The following is a 20,711-nucleotide window of genomic DNA, read 5'->3' on the forward strand; positions in this document are numbered from 1 at the left end:
TGACGACGAAAAACTCACCAAGAGGAATGCAACGACGCCAGTAAGGAAATAAAAACGCACAGACAGGCCCCGAGTTAAGTACTCAGTAACCGGGTAGCGGCCAGGTAGCTCCCAGGCTAGCTAAACCTTCCAAAGGTAAACACTCAACGAGGACAACTTTACTTAAACGACTTACAGTAGCAGAATATGCGCTTCGAACAGGCTAAATTACCCAATTCCCGTAAAGCTTTGAGCGCAAAACACGTAACACTATAAAATAATTCATTTTTTGCATGTAATCGTTTAACAGTAAATCCTATTGATGCTGACTGCCATCTCTCAAACTCCACCTAAATTCAAAACGCGAGACAAACTCGAAAGCTGTTCTCTGATTGGACAAGAGTCGATATCTTAGCGGAAGTGACGCATGAAAATGAATCCTATTGGCTGGAATTTTCAAACTGCAATGCACAGGATTCATGTGTAACCTGCTGTTGGTGTAACTGCTAGTAGGTGTAGGTCAATGCATAGATTACGGTTATTCCCCTTGATCCGCATTCTTTTTATAATTTTCTTCATACTTTGCATTTCAAAATGCACCTGACATAATTTAAAGCAATGTTTTTCGTTTTACTGGTTAATCTCGAAATGATTACTGACTGTGTAGTAACGTTAGTCAAAAAGTTACATCGCAACACTTTCAGTTACAAAGGATCTAGATGTGGTAACGTAAATATTAATTTCAACTAGCCATAGATAACGAGTTTAGAAAACGCCAACGCTGAAATCTCCAGTTGGTTGTCAATTTCCAGGTAATCAAAAGCTGTCACTTTCTAGTTACTTGGCAGCCCATACTAAGATGTTGCTGGGAAATGTTGCTAGATTAATTTTAACAGATATAAACGAGAAACGAGTAACAATTATTAAAACTCATGTCGAGAAACACACACCGATGACGTAGTTTTGTAGTTCGAGATCACAGTGCACTCATAGTGTGAGTGTGAAATTATCACAGATGTATTCTGACTAACTAGTACCGGTGCAATATTACATTGCAACTGAAAACGGTTTTAATTTATAGAAGCTGGCTTTCACAGACAGCTTTTCAGCAATAGAATATATCTTGCCTTGTACAAATTTCTCCATTGTCCCTTTCCGGGCTATATGAAAAGAGCGAATCTTGCCATTTGTTTTGCCATTAAACAGCGATTCCGTGCTGCCCACAGAACGTCCCTTGTGTGATTTCCGCAAATCTCGTTGGCAGGGGCAAATCCAGGCGACGAATCCCCGACCAGACTCAGGGGGCCTCTTTGGCCTCTGCAGACCTGGCAGCGCGTGGAAGATAGCGCGCATGTTGTGAGCGGCTCGTGCACAGGTCTCTGTATTCCGCTCACATACTGCGCGCGCCGTGCCAGAGCATCAAACGTCTGCCGTCCCCCGAGCCTGAAAAGGCGCTCTCTAGCACAAACCGCACTTAAAACCAGCCAGACTCTCTCTCACCTCGTTTACCCCACCCCACCCGCCCCTGCGTCCTCAAAACTGCACTCACAGCCGCCTCTATGGATGATCGACAGCAAGTGTGTGTGTGTGTGTGTGTGTGTTTTTAATGATAGGCTGTAACAACCCCACAATCATTTTAGGGAGATATGCTCTCCACTCAAACAGGCCACTGGCAGGGTTTTATGTTTAAGAAGCAGCATAAGTGTGCTGGCTTGATTCTGAGCGTGAAAACACACTCAGCGGATGTGCTGCAGTTGTCCCTCTGCCCAATTTGCAATTGCAGAGCAATTCTCAGTTAGAGCACCCCCTGCTCACAGATCCACATAATCCCGCGCACGGCTCAATTTAAATCTAACCGCCTGGAGTATTCCCCCCTTAACCGCCAACGAGAATGTTCCCCATAGCTACCGCGCTGGAGAAGAGGGCGATCGCGTCTGTATTAAACGCGCTTTCAGTGACCCTGCGGGGTCCTCAATTGCTTTGCATTAAGCTCGTCATCGACCAGGTGAGCAGAATCCCCAGCGGTTATCAACATTCCCCAGAGCAGGTATTTTCATTGTGAAAGTGTGTGGGGGAGAGGGCTCCACAGAGGTAAGCAGGTACATTTCTGTGCCGCTGGATGACGGATACTGTAGCAGGATGTTTCTGACTGACTGCAGTGCTTTGAGGTGTAAATTCCGGGGGCGGGGCTAATGAGGTATTGATCACAGCGGCCGTAACCATGGCGCCATGAGGCCAGGAGAGCTCCCCGCTCAGACAGCACGATGAGGAGCATCGCGTCTCAGAATGACACACACACCGGAGAGCCTGCAATGTGCGCACACACACACATACATACACACACCACACAGACTCACACACACACACTCTCACACACACACACACACACACACTCTCACACACACACACACACACTCACACACACACACTCTCACACACACACACACCACACAGACTCACACACACACACACACTCTCACACACACACACCACACAGACTCACACACACACACACCACAGACTCACACACGCACCACACAGACTCACACACGCATACACAGACTCACACGCACACACACATACAGACTCATGCACTCACACACACACACAGACTCACACGCACGCACACACACATACACAGACTATTGCACTCACACACACATACACTCAGACACACACACACACACACACACACCTTTTCATCTCTGGGGAAGAAAGGAGATCCACAGTGTGCCGCAGCCACAGACCGAGCGTGCGCCGGACGCTAAACGTCTTCTCCTCTGAGGAAGCCGGTCGGTCGCCTGGGGCGGTAACGGGGAGCCCGAACACTGCGGTGCCTCAGACGCCATGGAGCACATTAAACAGACACTCACACACGCAGAAACACCTGGCTTAACAGCTGTATTTCTCTCTACATGGGCATAAAAATGTACAGAAAGGTTCATTTACACGTTTCACTCCAACAACACTGGCCTTCAGAAGCTCGGGATTTAGCTCACGGATCTTTCAGTCTCTTCCTTCCTCCTTCTTTAAATAACAAGAATATTCATAATACATTTACATACGGCTGGAAATCAGCAGACTGAGCTTAAGAACCTCTGGCTGAAAAGGACATGCCCAGTACCCCCTCAGTACACATTCCTAAAGGTCAGGAGGACAGGATGGGGTTTGAACAGTCTCACTTTCACAGAATGCCTTCGACCCCCCCCCCCCCCCTCACTCCCCCCCCACCCCCCCCCCCCCCAGACATTTACAAATACAGTTCCTGTAAAGATGGCAAATGGCCACCCCAGACATGAAGGGGCTAATATTTCACTTCTGCTTTTACATTCTGTTTGGACTGAGAGAAAATGACATTCATCCCTCTGAAATATCAAAGCCAAAAAAAGCGTCTTTTACCTCCGCTGGGGTTCGAGCGCTGTGATCTGTTTTAATGGCAGGTTTTAAATTAACATTAACTGTCATTTACTGCACACAAAGATCAGAGATTCCAGGGGCATGTTTTTCCTCTAATGGCCAGACTATTACTGAGGTGAACCAAGTGGATGTCAGGACATGCTCGAGGAAAAAAATATATAAATACCCAATCATAATATTGCAAAAAGACAGAACATACAAGAAATACATATTTTTAATTTTTGTATTAAAACATTCACCAAACCTCACATTGGCTATACTGCATTGTTTAAATGTCTTGTTTAAATATCAATGTTACCATAATGATATTTTTCCGTAGACGGTTACTAAAATAAATAAGGGGAACACTTGCTAGGAGGAAATTCCCAGTCCTGCTAAAAATGGGGATGACAGTAAGGTGGCGCTCTGGAGTAAAATGCCGATGAGTTTAAACCAGCTGAACTGAACAACCACTCTAAGTTTAATACATCAGACAGCAGAACTGGAGATGGAAATGACACAGAGATGTTTGAATTACATTCAGATATGAGCTTTTTCATCCTGCAGTCAATTGATACAAATGCTGTTCTTCCAAGCAAAAACAAAACAATCTACTTCAGTCCCGCCCCCCCCAAAGTTCTCTGTCTCAGAAGTATAAAAATTATTGAACCAGATGTTTTTATTTTTAACAAGCTTTTTTTTTTTTTTTGAAATGATGGTGTATTTGTTTTCTGCTGTGTCATCAACAATCCAAAAACATACTGGGTCCAATGTTAAAAAAAAAAAAAAAAAAAGTTTTAACAAATAAGCAGAATTTTAAAAATGTGTCCCATCTACTGGCATAGAAGTCCAACAGTACAGTTCTGGGCCTGACTGACAGCAGCGAATGGAGATGAAAACACAACAGAGTCTGTCTCCAAACCGGCCGTCGCCCCATTGACCAGCAGTCCTCACCCCAGGCCTCAGTGCTCCAGTCTCCCCATGGCTTGGTCCTGCTCTTTCTGAGCGATGGCTCTGTGCTGCCCCCCGGAGGAAGGTATCGGTATTGCATGACAAAGGCACAGCAGCATTGCTGGGGAACGTAGGAAGCACAGGTCCAGCCCCCTGATCGGAGATCCACAGAGGACATGGCGGCTGAGTGTGTGTGTGTGTGTGTGTATGTGTATATTCATGTGTGTGGATATGTGTGTGTGTGATTGCGTGTGTGTGTGTGTGTTTAGTACCTGACGGCTGCAGGTGCTGCAGTGTGAGGCAATCTGATGTACAGGACCGAGGCTCGTGTTTCTCTAGAGAGGCTGAGCAGAGGGTGGAACCCAGGAGAACCCCACAGCAGTCCCGGGACAGAGCGATTTACAGTCTGGGGGCGTGCAGCAGCTAGACAGGGGGGCCCTCCCTGGAAGATGGGGGCATGTTGCTTTTTCCATCAACAAATAGTACATACACAAGCCCAAAACCTGCAGGTGGGGGGGGGGGGGCAGGGATGGGTACTGGGTTTCATTAGCAAGTTAGGTCCCATAATCCTATAGGGTTCCTTAAGCTTGTTGGGTTACAGGGCCATGCTGGGTTTCATAACTCTGTTGGGTTCCACAAGCTTGTTGGGTTACAGGGCCATGCTGGTTTTCATAACCCTGTTGGGTTCCTTAAGCTTGTTGGGTTACAGGGCCATGCTGGTTTTCATAACCCTGTTGGGTTCCTTAAGCCTGTTGGGTTACAGGGCTATGCTGGGTTTCATAAGCCTGTTGGGTTCCACCAGCCTGTTGGGTTGTATAGGCTAATCCACTTCCTGTGGCCTAAGCCACAGACTCCGCCTCCTGCTCCTCCGTGTCTGTGAAAGCAGCGGTGCACATGTCGCTGAAGATATCTGCAAAAGAAAGGAACAGCACAGGGGGGGCGGGGCTTCAGTGTCTCTGTTTGAGTGACAGGCAACGGGGGCAGGAGCAGGGAACGGGAGGTGACTCCAGCAACAACCACTTCCAGCCTGGCTACTGTCACATGACCTGGGGGAGGGAATAAACCATCCACTGATCCAAAAAAATCATTAAATCAATAAATTTGTGAGTAAGGAATGTGACATGATGTGATGATGCAAAAAATTAATAAAGATGAAAATTAAATGAATGAGTGAACTGCAGTGATGAAGGCCTGCCTCTTCTAAAAAAGGCTCACATATATATATATATAAATATATGAATATATACGTACTGTATATATGAGGCAGTCATAAAGGTTCAGCCTGCCCCCCCCAGGCGTGATGCAGTAAAACTGCTGAAGGGAGTAATGAACACTGGACATCCTCTTAACCCGCGCCATAAAAAACAGACACTTGTTATGAAAAGGGCAGAAGTCCAAGCCATCAGCAAAGCAAAGCCGTGAGCTCAGCGGCGTGGGGGGGGGGGGCAGCAGACATGAGCGGGGGGGGCGGGTTTCAGGGGGGGCAGTGGCCGTGAGCAGAGCAAAGGGGGGGTGGGGTCAGCGGAGAGAGAGAACATGCGGCAGAGAATTCATGCTCTATTTGTCCATCTTAAAGCCAGAAGATTATTCCCCCCAGCTCCCCCTCCCCTACGACCCCCCCATTCTACTGCGGCGTGGGGGGGTTGAGCGTGGTTAGCAGCCCCGGTGCAGTGGGTGTGTTAGCAGGAAAGTACCGGTGTTCCGGTAAATCTGAGCTCCTCCTGTCGGCTGCAGAATTCTGGGTGGGATCAGCCCTGTCTTCTGAGTAATAACATTCCTCACTAGCCTAAAACACGAAAGAGAGTGGCCTTCAATCTGGGGCTGAAATCACACACACACACGCACACACACTCACACAAACACACACACACACACACACACACTCACACACACACTCACACACTCACACTCACACACACTCACACACACACGCACACACTCACACACACACGCACGCACACACACACACTCACACACACAGACACAGACACACACGCACGCACGCGCGCACGCGCGCACGCACACGCACGCACACACACACACACACGCACACGCACAGACTCGTACACGCACACACACACACGCGCGCGCACGCACACGCACACACACACACGCACACATACGCACACACACACAGGCACAGACTCGCACACGCACACACACACACGCGCGCGCACACACACACATGCATAGACTCGCACACGCACACACACACACACACGCACAGACTCGCACACGCACACGCACACACACACACGCACACACACACAGGCACAGACTCGCACACACACATGTCCTTCATGCTCAGTCACATGAGGTTTGGGAGGTGGGGCTTGCTTGGGACTGCTGGTAAGGCTGAAATATTGAACCTGATCTTTGTGCTAAACATTAAATTGCGCTCCATCATATTCAGTCTTGGGTCTGTTGTTCTGTACTCCTGCCTGTGAGCTGCTGGGCCGCAGCTGAGGGAGAAGAGCAAAGATGGCCGATCAAAACCCTTCCATTTCTGGCGCTCTCACTGCTGTTTTTCTGTTTTGTTTTTTTGCTTCCTTTGACAGCGCTATCATCGGACGTGCCGGTTAAGCAAAAATCTGTCAGCGGTTTGTGTGTGAAGCCTGGGCTGCGTGGATGTGCATAATCTCCCAGCTGTCTCACAGCGCGTACTGAGCGCGTGCGGGAGCGTGTACTGAGCGCGTGCGGGAGCGTGTACTGAGCACGTGCGGGAGCGTGTACTGAGCGCGTGCGGGAGCGTGTACTGAGCGCGTGCGGGAGCGTGTACTGAGCATGTGCGGGAGCGCGTGTGGGAGTGCGTACTGAGCACGTGCGGAAGCGTGTACTGAGCGCGTGCGGGAGCGTGTACTGAGCATGTGCGGGAGCGCGTGCGGGAACGCGTACTGAGCGCGTGCGGGAGCGCGTACTGAGCATGTGCGGGAGCGCGTACTGAGCATGTGCGTACTGAGCGTGTGCGGGAGTGCGTACTGAGCGTGTGCGGGAGCGCGTAATGAGCGTGTGCAGGAGCGCGTACTGAGCACGTGCGGAAGCGTGTACTGAGCGCGTGCGGGAGCGCGTACTGAGCGTGTGCGAGAGCGCGTACTGAGCGTGTGCGGGAGCGCGGTTGTCAGGCGCGTGTAATAACAGGATTTAACAGGCGCACTGTCCTCATTTCTGACAGAAACAAGCTGCTAACAGCCGGCGCAGAGACGGAGCTGCAGCCGCTCACGCTGCCAGACAGGTGTAGGAGAGCGCGGGACACACACTCGCTGCCAGACAGGTGTAGGAGAGCGCGGGACACACTCGCTGCCAGACAGGTGTAGGAGAGCGCGGAACACACACTCGCTGCCAGACAGGTGTAGGAGAGCGCGGGACACACACTCGCTGGCAGACAGGTGTAGGAGAGCGCGGAACACACACTCCCTGGCAGACAGGTGTAGGAGAGCGCGGAACACACACTCCCTGGCAGACAGGTGTAGGGGAGTGCGGGACCCTGGGGAGTCACTCGTCCCATCAGAGACAGGGCGGTGTGGGTGCCAAAATCTGAAAACTGCAGGAGCACCAGGCCAGGCTGAGCTGGGCTGCTGCCGATTTAAAATTACAGGGAAGAAAAGGGGAAAAAATGACCTGCATCTTTAAAGCAGAGACGAGCGGACGAGCAAGATCATGAGCGTTTTAAATGCTCAAAGCTGAGATGGAAACGATGCGAAATGGAGATGAAATATGAAATATGAATCAGCTGACGAAACAGCCATCTCTCCTCAGCATTCCAAAGAGCGGCATTAAAGGAGCGGGGTATTAGTCACCCCCAAAACACCGCAAAGCCCGCTGTGACACTGGCACAGACGCTCGCCCAATGCCATTTGAGCCGGATTCTGGAGGCTGTTTCTATTTGTGGCGAACCATAGATCTCCATAGAGAGGAATGCTCTGAATATTAAATCTATTATTCATGTAAACTTTGCGTTTGCTCTGCCAGAATGAAACACGTCCACTCGACAAGCCCGTTAAACATCCCGCACGGTCTATAAGGCCGACTCCGAACTGCAGCGCATTACAGATAAAAAGCACCTTATAAAACACAGGCAAGGTGCGCGCCCTGGTTATATGTACGGTAGGTGGGTAATCGTTTTTCATTGGCTCCTGACTAAGAGAAATGCTGAGGTGCATATCGGCATGACGATGGGGGGGGCTGAGGGTGGGGGGGGGGGGGCACAGGTCAGGTAGAGTGACAGTGAAGCCTGAGATGACCCGGCACCCTCCCCTCACGGAAAATATCCGTGTTTCAGTGATTGAGGCGAGAAAATGAGATTCAACTTCCTGTGAAAAAGACAGTGGAGTGGAGCGAAGGGGGCCTGGCCCTCCCTGTCAGTGGAGTGGAGCGAAGGGGGCCTGGCCCTCCCTGTCAGTGGGGTGGAGCTAAGGGGGCAGCCCTACCTGTCAGTGGGGCGGAGCTAAGGGGGCCAGCCCTCCCTGTCAGTGGGGTGGAGCTAAGGGGGCCTGGCCCTCCCTGTCAGTGGGGTGGAGCTAAGGGGGCGGCCCTCCCTGTCAGAGAGGCGGAGCTAAGGGGGCCAGCTGTCACTCACCACTGTCCGTTTTCCGCTTCCTCCAGGAACTGCACCAAGTCTCCCGACTCCAGAGACAGGTCCTGGGACGTCTTCGCCTCGTACGTCAGCTGGACCCGGAACGGGTCGGGCTCTCCCTAACAGGAAGCGGAACAGGAAGAGGAAATGGCAGGAAACGCAACAGGAAAAGGAAATGACACGAAGCGGAACAGAAAGGGGAAATGGGAAAAAAGCAGAACAGGAAGAGGAAGTAAGAGGAAGCAGAACAGGAAGAGGAAGTGGTGAGAAGCAGAACAGGAAGAGGAAGTGGCAGGAAGTGAATGTTCAAGCAGAGAAAGGAAAGGGTGGAAAGGGGGCGGGGTCTGCAGCGCGTGTGTGGGGGTGATTTACCTGTCAGGTCATGTTTAAGGGGCAGGGGTCAGGTGGGGTTACCTGTCGGGTCGTGTGTAAGGGGCAGGGGTCAGGTGGGGTTACCTGTTGGGTCGTGTGTGAGGGGCAGGGTTCAGGTGAGTTTACCTGTAGGGTCATGTGTAAGGGGCAGGGGTCAGGTGGGTTTACCTGTCGGGTTGTGTGTAAGGGGCAGGGGTCAGGTGAGTTTACCTGTCAGGTCGTGTGTAAGGGGCAGGGGTCAGGTGGGGTTACCTGTCGGGTCGTGTGTGAGGGGCAGGGGTCACGTGAGGTTACCTGTCGGGTCGTGTGTGAGGGGCAGGGGTCAGGTGGGGTTACCTGTCGGGTAGTGTGTAAGGGGCAGGGGTCAGGTGAGTTTACCTGTCGGGTCGTGTGTGAGGGGCAGGGGTCAGGTGGGGTTACCTGTCGGGTCGTGTGTAATGGGCAGGGGTCAGGTGGGGTTACCTGTCGGGTAGTGTGTAAGGGGCAGGGGTCAGGTGAGTTTACCTGTCGGGTCGTGTGTGAGGGGCAGGGGTCAGGTGGGGTTACCTGTCGGGTCGTGTGTGAGGGGCAGGGGTCAGGTGGGTTTACCTGTCGGGTCAGGTTTAAGGGGCAGGGGTCAGGTGGGGTTACCCGTCTGTTTTACGTACGTTTTTGCTGCCGCACTCGTCCTCTGCGTCGGAGGAGTTGGAGAGCTCCTCGGCGCTGGAAGGGATGGTCTCAAAATCCTCGTTATCCATGGAAGGGAGACGTCTCTGCGGCCAGCCTGGAACAGCAACACACAACAACACACATCAACACAACGCTGTCTACACAACACACACAGTCTACTACACAACACACATCTACACACAACAACACACATCAACACACATCAACACAACGCTGTCTACACAACACATAACGCCGTCTACACAACAAGCATCAACACACACTGTCTACTACACAACAAGCATCAACACACACTGTCTACTACACAACAAATATCAACACACACTGTCTACTACACAACAAATATCAACACACCCTGTCTACACAACACATAACGCTGTCTACACAACAAGCATCAACACACACTGTCTACTACACAACAAATATCAACACACACTGTCTACACAACACACAACGCCATCTACACAACAAGCATCAACACACACTGCCTACTACACAACAAATATCAACACACACTGTCTACTACACAACAAATATCAACACACACTGTCTACTACACAACAAATATCAACACACACTGTCTACACAGCACACAACAAGCATCAACACACACTGTCTACACAACAAATGTCAACACACCCTGTCTACACAACAAATTACACAGCGTTCAACAAGCACACAGTCTACACAACAAATATCACACAGCTTTCACCAAACACACACTAACACAACAAATATCACATAGCGTTCAACAAGCACACACTGTCTACATAACAAAAATATCACACACACACTATCTACACAACAAATATCACACGGCGTGAAACAAGCACACACTCTACACAAATCACACACAGTGCACCCTGTGAAGGAAGCAATCATGAGGCTCGGCCCACAAAGCACGGTACGCACGGGGGTACGCATGGGGGTACCCCAAAACACAGACAGGCACGAGGGAGAAGCTGATTTTATGGTTTAAATGCCACTTCAAAAATGAATAAATGCAGCCTATAAAAGTAAATGCAGAAACAAAAGAGACACCAAAGACCACAGGAAAAAGAACGGTTACATGACCAAAAATAAAAAAATGAAATAAAAAGGACTGTGACGAGGAGGCGGCGATGCTGGTGATGGAATCCCGGACAGAGTCTCCTGTGATTTACCTGTCTGTGAGGCAGATCGGGGCACGGCAGCGCTCTGTGAGGCAGATCGAGGCACGGCAGCGCTCGTACCTGAAGTGCTGTTACGCTTGCGCTGAGCTTGGATCGCGTGATGCAACGTATCTGCGCCAGTGGAACACAAACCCGTTTACTGAATTTCACAGTGCTTTCAACATCACTGCAGCCACAACGTACTGCAGTCACAACGTACATCACTGCAGCCACAACGTACATTACTGCAGTCACAACGTACATTACTGCAGTCACAACGTACATTACTGCAGTCACAACGTACGTTACTGCAGCCACAATGTACATCACTGCAGCCACAACGTACTGCAGTCACAACGTACATCACTGCAGCCACAACGTACATTACTGCAGTCACAACGTACATTACTGCAGTCACAACGTACATTACTGCAGTCACAACGTACGTTACTGCAGCCACAATGTACATTACTGCAGTCACAACGTACATTACTGCGGTCACAACGTACATTACTGCAGCCACAATGTACATTACTGCAGTCACAACGTACGTTACTGCAGCCACAATGTACATTACTGCAGTCACAACGTACATTACCGCGGTCACAACGTACATCACTGCAGTCACAACGTACATTACTGCAGCCACAACGTACATCACTGCAGTCACAACGTACATTACTGCAGCCACAACGTACATTACTGCAGCCACAACGTACATCACTGCAGCCACAACGTACGTTACTGCAGCCACAACGTACGTTACTGCAGTCACAACGTACATTACTGCAGTCACAACGTACGTTACTGCAGTCACAACGTACATCACTGCAGTCACAACGTACGTTACTGCAGCCACAACGTACATTACTGCAGACACAACGTACTGCAGTCACAACGTACATCACTGCAGTCACAACGTACATTACTGCAGTCACAACGTACATTACTGCAGCCACAACGTACATTACTGCAGCCACAACGTACATTACTGCAGTCACAACGTACATTACTGCAGCCACAACGTACCGCGGTCACAACGTACACATGCACCAAAAGCGAAATCATAATTTCACCAAAACTCCAAACACAAAGCGTCCACGACACACGACATGCGTGATGCAGTACGTCATGCAACAAAAAGCGTCCACAGAAAATAACCGAAAAATATTATTCCAATTATCCCGTTCATATCAGAGTCATTTCCAACACCAGAAACACTCCTTCCCCATTTGCATTACAGCATGCCATGCAAATAAAATACCATAAACATCAGAGGGGAGAGGCACACACACGTCACACCAAAACACACTGCGTCTATAAAGTCAGCATTCCCCATGCAGAGCCCCGGTGCATCGTGGGATACCTTCATACCCCAGTGGAGTGGGGTCACTCTTAATTTCCTGTCTTTTGGCTTTAAGGTGACCAGATAGAGGACCTGTACAGTGCACAGGGTAACACGCCGTTAAAAACACATTAACTAATAAATGAAACATCCTCTCTTGGCTGAAAAACATTCTGTTCAAACTAATGCTTCTCTAGCATCACCTGCAAGATTGTGAAATTTGATTTGATTTGATTTGATTGGAGAGAAGTACCCCCCCTCCCCCACACCCCTTTGAGAGGGCTGAAATTCTAATCTGAATTCCAACAATAACAGCCTTTTGCGATTCTGCGGTGAAAGTCAGCCTCCGTTCCAAATGTCAGCTTATCAAAAAACATCACATTATTACCAATGAACTTATTTCATATTCAACAGAGCCCCCCGTTTCTCCCTATTCTTCCACTCCATCCCTTTCTGTGCACATCAAATTTATGTTTTTTTTATGCATTTCATGAATTTCATAAAGCCTTTAAAACCTGTATGACTGAGACGGGAAGGGGGGGGGGGGCAGGACGAGTGGGGGGGGGGGGGGGGGGTTAGGGTTCTCTCTTTCCAGGTTTCATTATTTCAGCTGACTCTCCACAAAGGCTCTCTAACGAACTGGTCTGTTCCTGCTCCAGGCAGCTAAAAGAGTGTGTAAGAGCAGAGGAGGGGGGATGGGGAGGGGGACGGGGGGGTGGGGGGGGGGGGCAATCAGCTACCTTTTGTGCGTGTGGCGGCCGCGGCGGTGATAGAGGAGGTTAAAGAGAAGCGGCGGGGGACATCAGTCTCCTTAGGCGGAGCCGCTGAAGGAAGAGGCAGCGTTAGCGATTAGCCCCGCGCCAAAACCGCACAGCGCCAGAGCGCCAGACACAGAACGACAGACACAGAACACCAGAGCGCCAGACACAGAACACCAGAGCGCCAGACACAGAACACCAGAGCGCCAGACACAGAACACCAGACACAGAGCGCCAGACACAGAACGACAGACACAGAACGCCAGAGCGCCAGACACAGAACGACAGACACAGAGCGCCAGACACAGAACGCCAGACACAGAGCGCCAGACACAGAACGACAGACACAGAACGACAGACACAGAGCGCCAGACACAGAACGACAGACACAGAGCGCCAGACACAGAATGACAGACACAGAACGACAGACACAGAGCGCCAGACACAGAACACCAGACACAGAGCGCCAGACACAGAGCACCAGACACAGAGCGCCAGACACAGAACGACAGACACAGAGCGCCAGAACACCAGACACAGAACGACAGACACAGAGTGCCAGACACAGAACACCAGAGCGCCAGACACAGAGCGCCAGACACAGAACGACAGACACAGAGCGCCAGACACAGAACGACAGACACAGAGCGCCAGACACAGAACGCCAGAGGGCCAGACACAGAACACCAGACACAGAGCGACAGGCTTCTAAATTACTGGCAGCAGACTTTCTCTGGGAGGATCCAGTGATCTGCATCAAAATGTTTACCCCATTCTAACTCTAAGCTGCTGATCCTCCGCACGGAGAGAGCCAGACGGTAACGAGCATTAATGACCTCAGTTTGCTCAAACGGTCGGACAGTTGATTTGGGGAAAGGGGGCGAAACGTAAGATAAGGGAGTAAAATAAGAAGCACAAGGAGCCTGATGAGGAGGAAGGGCAGGGTGATGAAGATGAAGGGCGTGCTGATGAAGAGGAATCGCGGAGTTCTCACGCGGCAAAGGGCTTCTTTTCGGGCGCGGATGAAAAATCGATGCTGGATATGCTAACAAGATGAAATTTATTGACAACTAAAGTTCACAGCCCGCATTTGCATCAGTGGGCCAATAAGCACCAGAACACGGCCCTAATGCTTCCATTTATCTGGCTGCTCAGCAATCTTTCCTCCATAACAAACCGACTCACCTCTGCGCAGTTATCGACAGTCTGCGCAGCGCACAGAGCATACTAATACTTACGGCTCGCGTACGAGAACCGCGTTCCGTTTTTAAAGAAGAAGAAAAAAGCACAGCTCAAAACTGAAAAGGCGCGCAGTGCATCAAAGCAACGAACAGTCTGGTATACAAATGGAAAATCCATTTCCCTTGTTAGCCGGTACTTTAACGGTACGTTCCTATCCTGACATTCGATACGGCTTTGTAACGGCGCTAGCATTCTGTAAAGTTAAAAGAACTGTTGCTACGCCAACACAGAAGCGTAATTCTGAGATTAACTATAAAAAGACTTGTCCATCTCACAAAGGTTTGTGAAGCTACTAAGAGATCTATACTCAGTTCTATCTGGGTAGCCCAGCATCCAATGCTGAGCCATCTTTATGATACCATTATAAAAACGCCAACAGTGAGATGGTTACATTAGAACTTCACTGTATGGCACTATATCAGGGACTCAGGGCTTCCTGCTTTATCCCAGCCAATCACGGATTACCAGCTCTCCTGCTAGCGGTTAGCGCTGCACAGCAGCCAGCTGAGCTCCAGGTTTTCACGCTTTTATCTGATAGGGTGTAAATAACCGGAGCACAGCAGACCCTAGGGAAGGAGTGGGACTGCGTCTGACATGAAACTGACGCTCGGGGGATGGGGTGGGGGGGTGGTGTGGGGGGGGCGGGGGTGTAGCAGCAGAACGGCAGGGAGGGACGAGAAGCGGTTTGAAAGACGATGACATCACAGGGCGGAGGAGGGCGTTACCTGAGGGGAGAGACCGGCGGTTGGCCAGACCCTGCAGCGTGAAACGCTTTTTAGCCAGAGCGGCACGGTCATTAGCACCAGCGACCGGGTCGGCTGAGGAAGAGAGAGGGAGAGAGAGAGAGAGGGAGGGAGGGAGGGAGGGAGAGAGAGAGAGAGAGAGCGAGAGAGAGGGAGGGAGGGAGAGAGAGGAAGAGAGAGAGGGAGGGAGGGAGGGAGAGAGAGAGAGAGAGGGAGGGAGGGAGGGAGAGAGATAGAGGGAGAGGGAGGGAGGGAGAGAGAGAGAGGAAGAGAGAGGGAGAGAGAGAGAGAGGGAGAAAGAGAGGAAGAGGTAACAGCTGGAAGAGCAAAGCAGGAGTACTACAGAGCATGGTATGTGCACACACACACACACACACACACACATACCTTAAACCACCACATATCTGGGATTCAACCCTGCAACCCCTGAGCTACTAGGCCGGTTTCCAAACCACTATGCTACACTCCCATGTATTATCTGCCAAATTCCTTCTTCAATAAAGCCATGGAGCTCCTTCCTCTCCTCAAGCAAAATGGCCACCCAACAAATGGCCATTTTGCTTGAGGAAATGTCCACATTTACGGCCATGAAAGAAATAAAGTTTCAAACATGTACAGCTCAGGAACTGACAGAAACACCGGAGATGAAGCTGGACTGCACTGTAAAAATGAATACAAATACAATAATCTGCTCACAGATATGTATGGGGGTTCAGATTTATCATTATTCTTTCATCCACTAAAGCAAGCAGTCGATCGATACATCAAGTCTTAATTTTTCCCCGGATCTCCTGTAAAACACATCTGTAGCCAGATGGTTTTTAATCAGTTCTTTGCTCTTCTCTAACTTCTCCACACGGGAGGGGGGTCCCCACGCCCTGGGAACGTTACTGCGCGTCGCTAACCGCATCAACCGCGACCAAAACGCCGAAACGACGCGCGGCAGTTAGCCATAGCAAACGGGAGAGACTCGGGGATTTCGTTTTTTTTTTTTCCTAATTTCCTTTGGACAACCAAGAGACGTGGTTTAAAATGACCCAAAATTAGCTGGACCGTTCCGTGTAAACAAACCAAACGCTGGTGCCGTGGCAACTGTTCCCACTTTAGGTAGTAAGCGCACGACACTCTTAAGGGTAGAGTTTCATTAACAATTTAATTCGGCTCTTTCCCGACCCACCACAAATACACGGAGATACCACCAAGGCTGTCGGCCATTTTCATTTATACTTTCATCCCTGCCGGAAATCACTTAGCGATGGCTGCAAAAGAAGAAACTAACGTACAGACTGCATGGGCTCCAACCCGACTGTTGCAAGGATAACAGAGACTGATGAAAACTTTCCTTTACACGGGCTGATGGAAGTGGGCGGCTGAGGTGAATGGGGACTCTAATAAGGCCGCAGTCTTGCGCTGTCTACGCCTTCGGCTCGCTGACCTTCGCCTTCAGCAAACGCCCGACCAAACACAGACGTCAAAGTCGTCAGGCCCCGTCCCTGAATTTCAGACAGATCGTTTTGAGTGGGCTTTCCTGGGTAAACAAATCTGTGCTTTTTGGCAGCGTATGAGAGGGAATGTGAGCTCGCCGAGAGCGGGCAGAGCTTCAAACGGACCGCCTGAGCACCGGCTCCCAACACCGCCGCCCGGACCGCGCCGAAAACAGCTGGCCGGAGCGGCTTCGGACGGCCAGCCGCGCTCCGGAACGCCGTCGGTAGGACAGAGGACACGCTCCGGAACGCCGTGAGGAGGACAGAGGACGCGCTCCGGAACGCCGTCGGGAGGACAGAGGACACGCTCCGGAACGCCGTCAGGAGGACAGAGGGCACGCTCCGGAACGTCGTCAGGAGGACAGAGGACACGTTCCGGAACGTCGTCAGGAAGACAGAGGACACGCTCCGGAACGCCGTCGGTAGGACAGAGGACACGCTCCGGAACGCCGTGAGGAGGACAGAGGACGCGCTCCGGAACGCCGTCGGTAGGACAGAGGACACGCTCCGGAACGCCGTGAGGAGGACAGAGGACGTGCTCCGGAACGCCGTCAGGAGGACAGAGGACGTGCTCCGACCTCAACGTGGGCGCTGCTCAGTCCGTGCGTGCGGCACACCCCGACTCCGGACCGCTGCTCGTCACCCTCCCAGCTGATTGGTTGCTGCTCGTTTTTAGCAGAACGACACTTAAAGACCAACGGTGTTCGAGGGCGGATAATACCGAAAGCGCCGCATCGAAAGAGTGCCGTCCTCCAGACCGCCGGGTCCTTAACGCGCCGTGAGAACGAAGGCGAAGAGGCGTGACACAAACCCCTCAGCGCAGAACACCTCAACACTTCACATAATACTCCGTTTCAAAACACAATTTACCGTCATGCTTTGTGATACTTTTTCATGTAAATACATACTAAATTAGTTTTTAAGGTTGCTACCCTGCATATTCATAATCCCCGCCGTATTCATAATCCATAATTGGATTTATAATTCTTTCACGGATAATTTTTCTTGCTCTGAGGTCAGCCATGGCCCCAGCGGTTAGTGTATGAATGAATCTCACAGAATTCCACTGCTCTTATTAAACTCAATTTGCCTTCCAGCTCACTCTCTGATTGGAGGAGCAGACTCCAGCTCACTCTCTGATTGGAGGAGCAGACTCCAGCTCACTCTCCGATTGGAGGAGCAGACCCCAGCTCACTCTCCGATTGGAGGAGCAGACCCCAGCTCACTCTCCGATTGGAGGAGCAGACTCCAGCTCACTCTCCGATTGGAGGAGCAGACTCCAGCTCACTCTCCGATTGGAGGAGCAGACCCCAGCTCACTCTCCGATTGGAGGAGCAGACCCCAGCTCACTCTCCGATTGGAGGAGCAGACCCCAGCTCACTCTCCGATTGGAGGAGCAGACTCCAGCTCACTCTCTGATTGGAGGAGCAGCTTCCAGCCCACTCTCTGATTGGAGGAGCAGATGGAATTCACTGACATCATTCAAATTAGGAATCAAAGTAGGACACCGACGCCATCACGTTTAAACTGGATTTAGTTGATTATTTCACTGAACCGAGCGCCATCACAGGGAAGAGAGGGAAGCGAAACGCACGCGTTTGTTACTGATGCTGTAGATCACATGACTGCGGTGTGCCTGACGGAGGGGGCGCAGTTCAGCCCGCATCACCGCATGGGGTGTTTGTGTGCAGCGCACCGCGACTTGGAAACGGTCCCCACACTTCGCGAGCGGGAATCCAAAATGGTCCGGTAATGGCGCCATTATGTTTCTTTCCATTTTCAATCCTGGCTGCCTGTTTAGATTCTATTACCTGAGGGGACATTATACCTCATTGCAAACTGTTTGCCACACAAGCGATATTGCAAATGTACTGAATTTTATGTCTTAATACAACCCACATTTCCACTGGATTCAGCTCGCAGAAAGGAGAGGGAAGCTAATATTACATACATAAGGCAACTTTAGGATTTATCAAACATATTAGCACTGTTTTCTTTTGCAGTGTATGAGCAGTTGGTGGCGGTTGGTGGCGGTCGGTGGTGGTTGGTGGCGGTCGGTGGCGGTTGGTGGCGGTTGGTGGCAGTCGGTGGCGGTCGGTGGCAGTTGGTGGCAGTTGGTGGCAGTCGGTGGCGGTCTGTGGTGGTCGGTGGCAGTTGGTGATGGTCGGTGGCAGTTGGTGGCAGTTGATGGCAGTTGGCGGAAGTTGGTGGCGGTCGGTGGCAGTTGATGGCAGTTGGTGGCGGTCAGTGGCAGTTGGTGGCGGGCTGCCTGATGAGCTCCAGGGATGCCCTGTCATCCAGAGGACTAAGGACCTACCTGAGGTGCTCCTGGTCGCTAAGCAACCCCTGAGTGATGTTTACAGGGAAAACGCTCTCACACGCTTTCAATCATGTGACTGGTTGATTGGACAGATCTGCCCTGTTGGCTGATTTGCAGGTTGAGAAAGAGTCTTGCCCTTTGGCAGGGGAGCCACACCTCATTTTGGTCAAATGATGGGCAGAGATTGCCTTATAGACTACCCTGTGTCTGTGGGGTGTTGGGGCAGGGGTTGCCTTGGAAACGCAAAGGTACCTCGTTTCTGGCGGATGTTGGGGCTGGGGTTCCCCCTGCGGAACCCGGGCTCAGGGCTGGAGGAATCGGACTGCCTCAGGGCTGCCTTCCTCACACTTCTGATGGTAAAAAGATTCAGGTAACGAACACAAGAGGCACTAGAACATTATCAGCATCTCAGCCAATAGCAGTAGACATTACATAAACCTACAACATAAAGCTGAGCGTCTCAGCCAATAGCAGTAGACATTACATAAACCTACAACATAAAGCTGAGCGTCTCAGCCGATATCAGTAGATATTACATAGACCTACAGCATAACACTGAGTGTCACAGCAGGTGAAGAGAGGGATTGTGGGAGATGGGCTTTAAGTAGCAGATGGATCTGAGGGTGTTGTGTTAAGAGCTGCTTAAGCAGGAGTAATTATTCGCTCCACAATAAAGGCTTTAGATTTAAAGGTTTGCTGAACTCAGGTGCAGATTTAACAGGCAGGTTTTCAGCCTGATGTCCTGCTGTAATGGAGGACTCAAAATGCGTGTGTGTGTGTGTGTGAGTAAGTGAGTGAGTGAGTGAGTGAGTGTGTGTGTGTGTGTGTGTGTGTGTATATGTGTGTGTCTGTGTGTAAGTGTGTGAGTGAGTGAGTGAGTGTGTGTGTGTGTGTGTGTGTGAGTGAGTGAGTGAGTGTGTGTGTGAGTGAGTGTGAGTGAGTGAGTGAGTGAGTGAGTGTGTGTATGTGTCTCTGTGTGTGTAAGTGAGTGAGTGAGTGAGTGAGTGAGTGTGTGTGTATATGTGTGTGTAAGTGTGTGAGTGTGAGTGAGTGAGTGAGTGAGTGTGTGTGTGTGTGTGTGTGTATATGTGTGTGTCTATGTGTGTGTAAGTGTGTGAGTGAGTGAGTGAGTGAGTGAGTGTGTGTGTGAGTGTGTGAGTGAGTGAGTGTGTGTGTCTATGTGTGTGTGTGTGAGTGAGTGAGTGAGTGAGTGAGTGTGTGTGTGAGTGTGAGTGTGTGAGTGAGTGAGTGAGTGAGTGTGTGTGTCTATGTGTGTGTAAGTGTGTGTGTGTGTGTCAGTGAGAGAGCAGGGTACCTGGTGGACATGTTCATGGGGGCATGGTACACGTTCTCTGTGATCCTCTGGTGCAGCTGACTGGCTTCTGTTAGCAGAACAGAACAGAAACAGACACACAAGTCAGGAGGATGGATTTTTCATCAAGAAACATCAGGGAAATGTTTCAGTGTGTGTGTGTGTGCGTGTGAGAGAGAGAGAGAGAGTGAGTGTCTGTGTGTGTGTGTGAGAGAGAGAGAGAGAGAGAGAGAGAGAGTGAGTGTCTGTGTGTGTGTGTGAGAGAGAGAGAGAGAGAGTGAGTGTCTGTGTGTGTGTGTGTGTGTGTCTGAGGCTAAAATGTAAGAAGTGACTCGGGGGATAAGAAGGGGATGTGTGGCCTGTTTGGATTATGAGTTCATCTGAAATATTTATCAAACTGAAATCACAGACTGCAG

General features: G+C 50.7%; 2 protein-coding genes across 12 annotated transcripts in view; both read right to left on the reverse strand.

Moving 5' to 3' along the window:
• ect2 (epithelial cell transforming 2) overlaps positions 1-339 on the reverse strand; it is a 37,325-nt gene extending 36,986 nt beyond the window's left edge. For all 4 annotated transcript variants that reach the window (XM_035412258.1, XM_035412256.1, XM_035412257.1 and 1 more), the window contains exon 1: positions 19-339. The gene's annotated coding sequence lies outside the window, so the exon portion shown is untranslated. The remainder of the gene's footprint in view (positions 1-18) is intronic.
• Positions 340-3,592: 3,253 nt separating this feature from the next.
• mcf2l2 (MCF.2 cell line derived transforming sequence-like 2) overlaps positions 3,593-20,711 on the reverse strand; it is a 96,870-nt gene continuing 79,751 nt past the window's right edge. For 6 of the 8 annotated variants that reach the window (XM_035415741.1, XM_035415740.1, XM_035415745.1 and 3 more), the window contains 10 exons: positions 20,299-20,365; positions 19,236-19,333; positions 15,162-15,254; positions 13,177-13,260; positions 12,458-12,529; positions 11,104-11,223; positions 9,919-10,034; positions 8,903-9,018; positions 6,021-6,112; positions 3,593-5,236 (listed from right to left, as the gene is read on the reverse strand). In XM_035415741.1, coding sequence (XP_035271632.1) covers positions 5,166-5,236; positions 6,021-6,112; positions 8,903-9,018; positions 9,919-10,034; positions 11,104-11,223; positions 12,458-12,529; positions 13,177-13,260; positions 15,162-15,254; positions 19,236-19,333; positions 20,299-20,365 — 929 coding nt within the window. In that variant the 3' untranslated portion in view covers positions 3,593-5,165. The remainder of the gene's footprint in view (positions 5,237-6,020; positions 6,113-8,902; positions 9,019-9,918; positions 10,035-11,103; positions 11,224-12,457; positions 12,530-13,176; positions 13,261-15,161; positions 15,255-19,235; positions 19,334-20,298; positions 20,366-20,711) is intronic. The other 2 variants (XM_035415746.1, XM_035415747.1) reach the window with 2 other exon arrangements.

This window comes from Anguilla anguilla, chromosome 4 (assembly GCF_013347855.1).
Source record: "Anguilla anguilla isolate fAngAng1 chromosome 4, fAngAng1.pri, whole genome shotgun sequence".
Classification (NCBI taxonomy): Eukaryota; Metazoa; Chordata; class Actinopteri; order Anguilliformes; family Anguillidae; genus Anguilla; species Anguilla anguilla.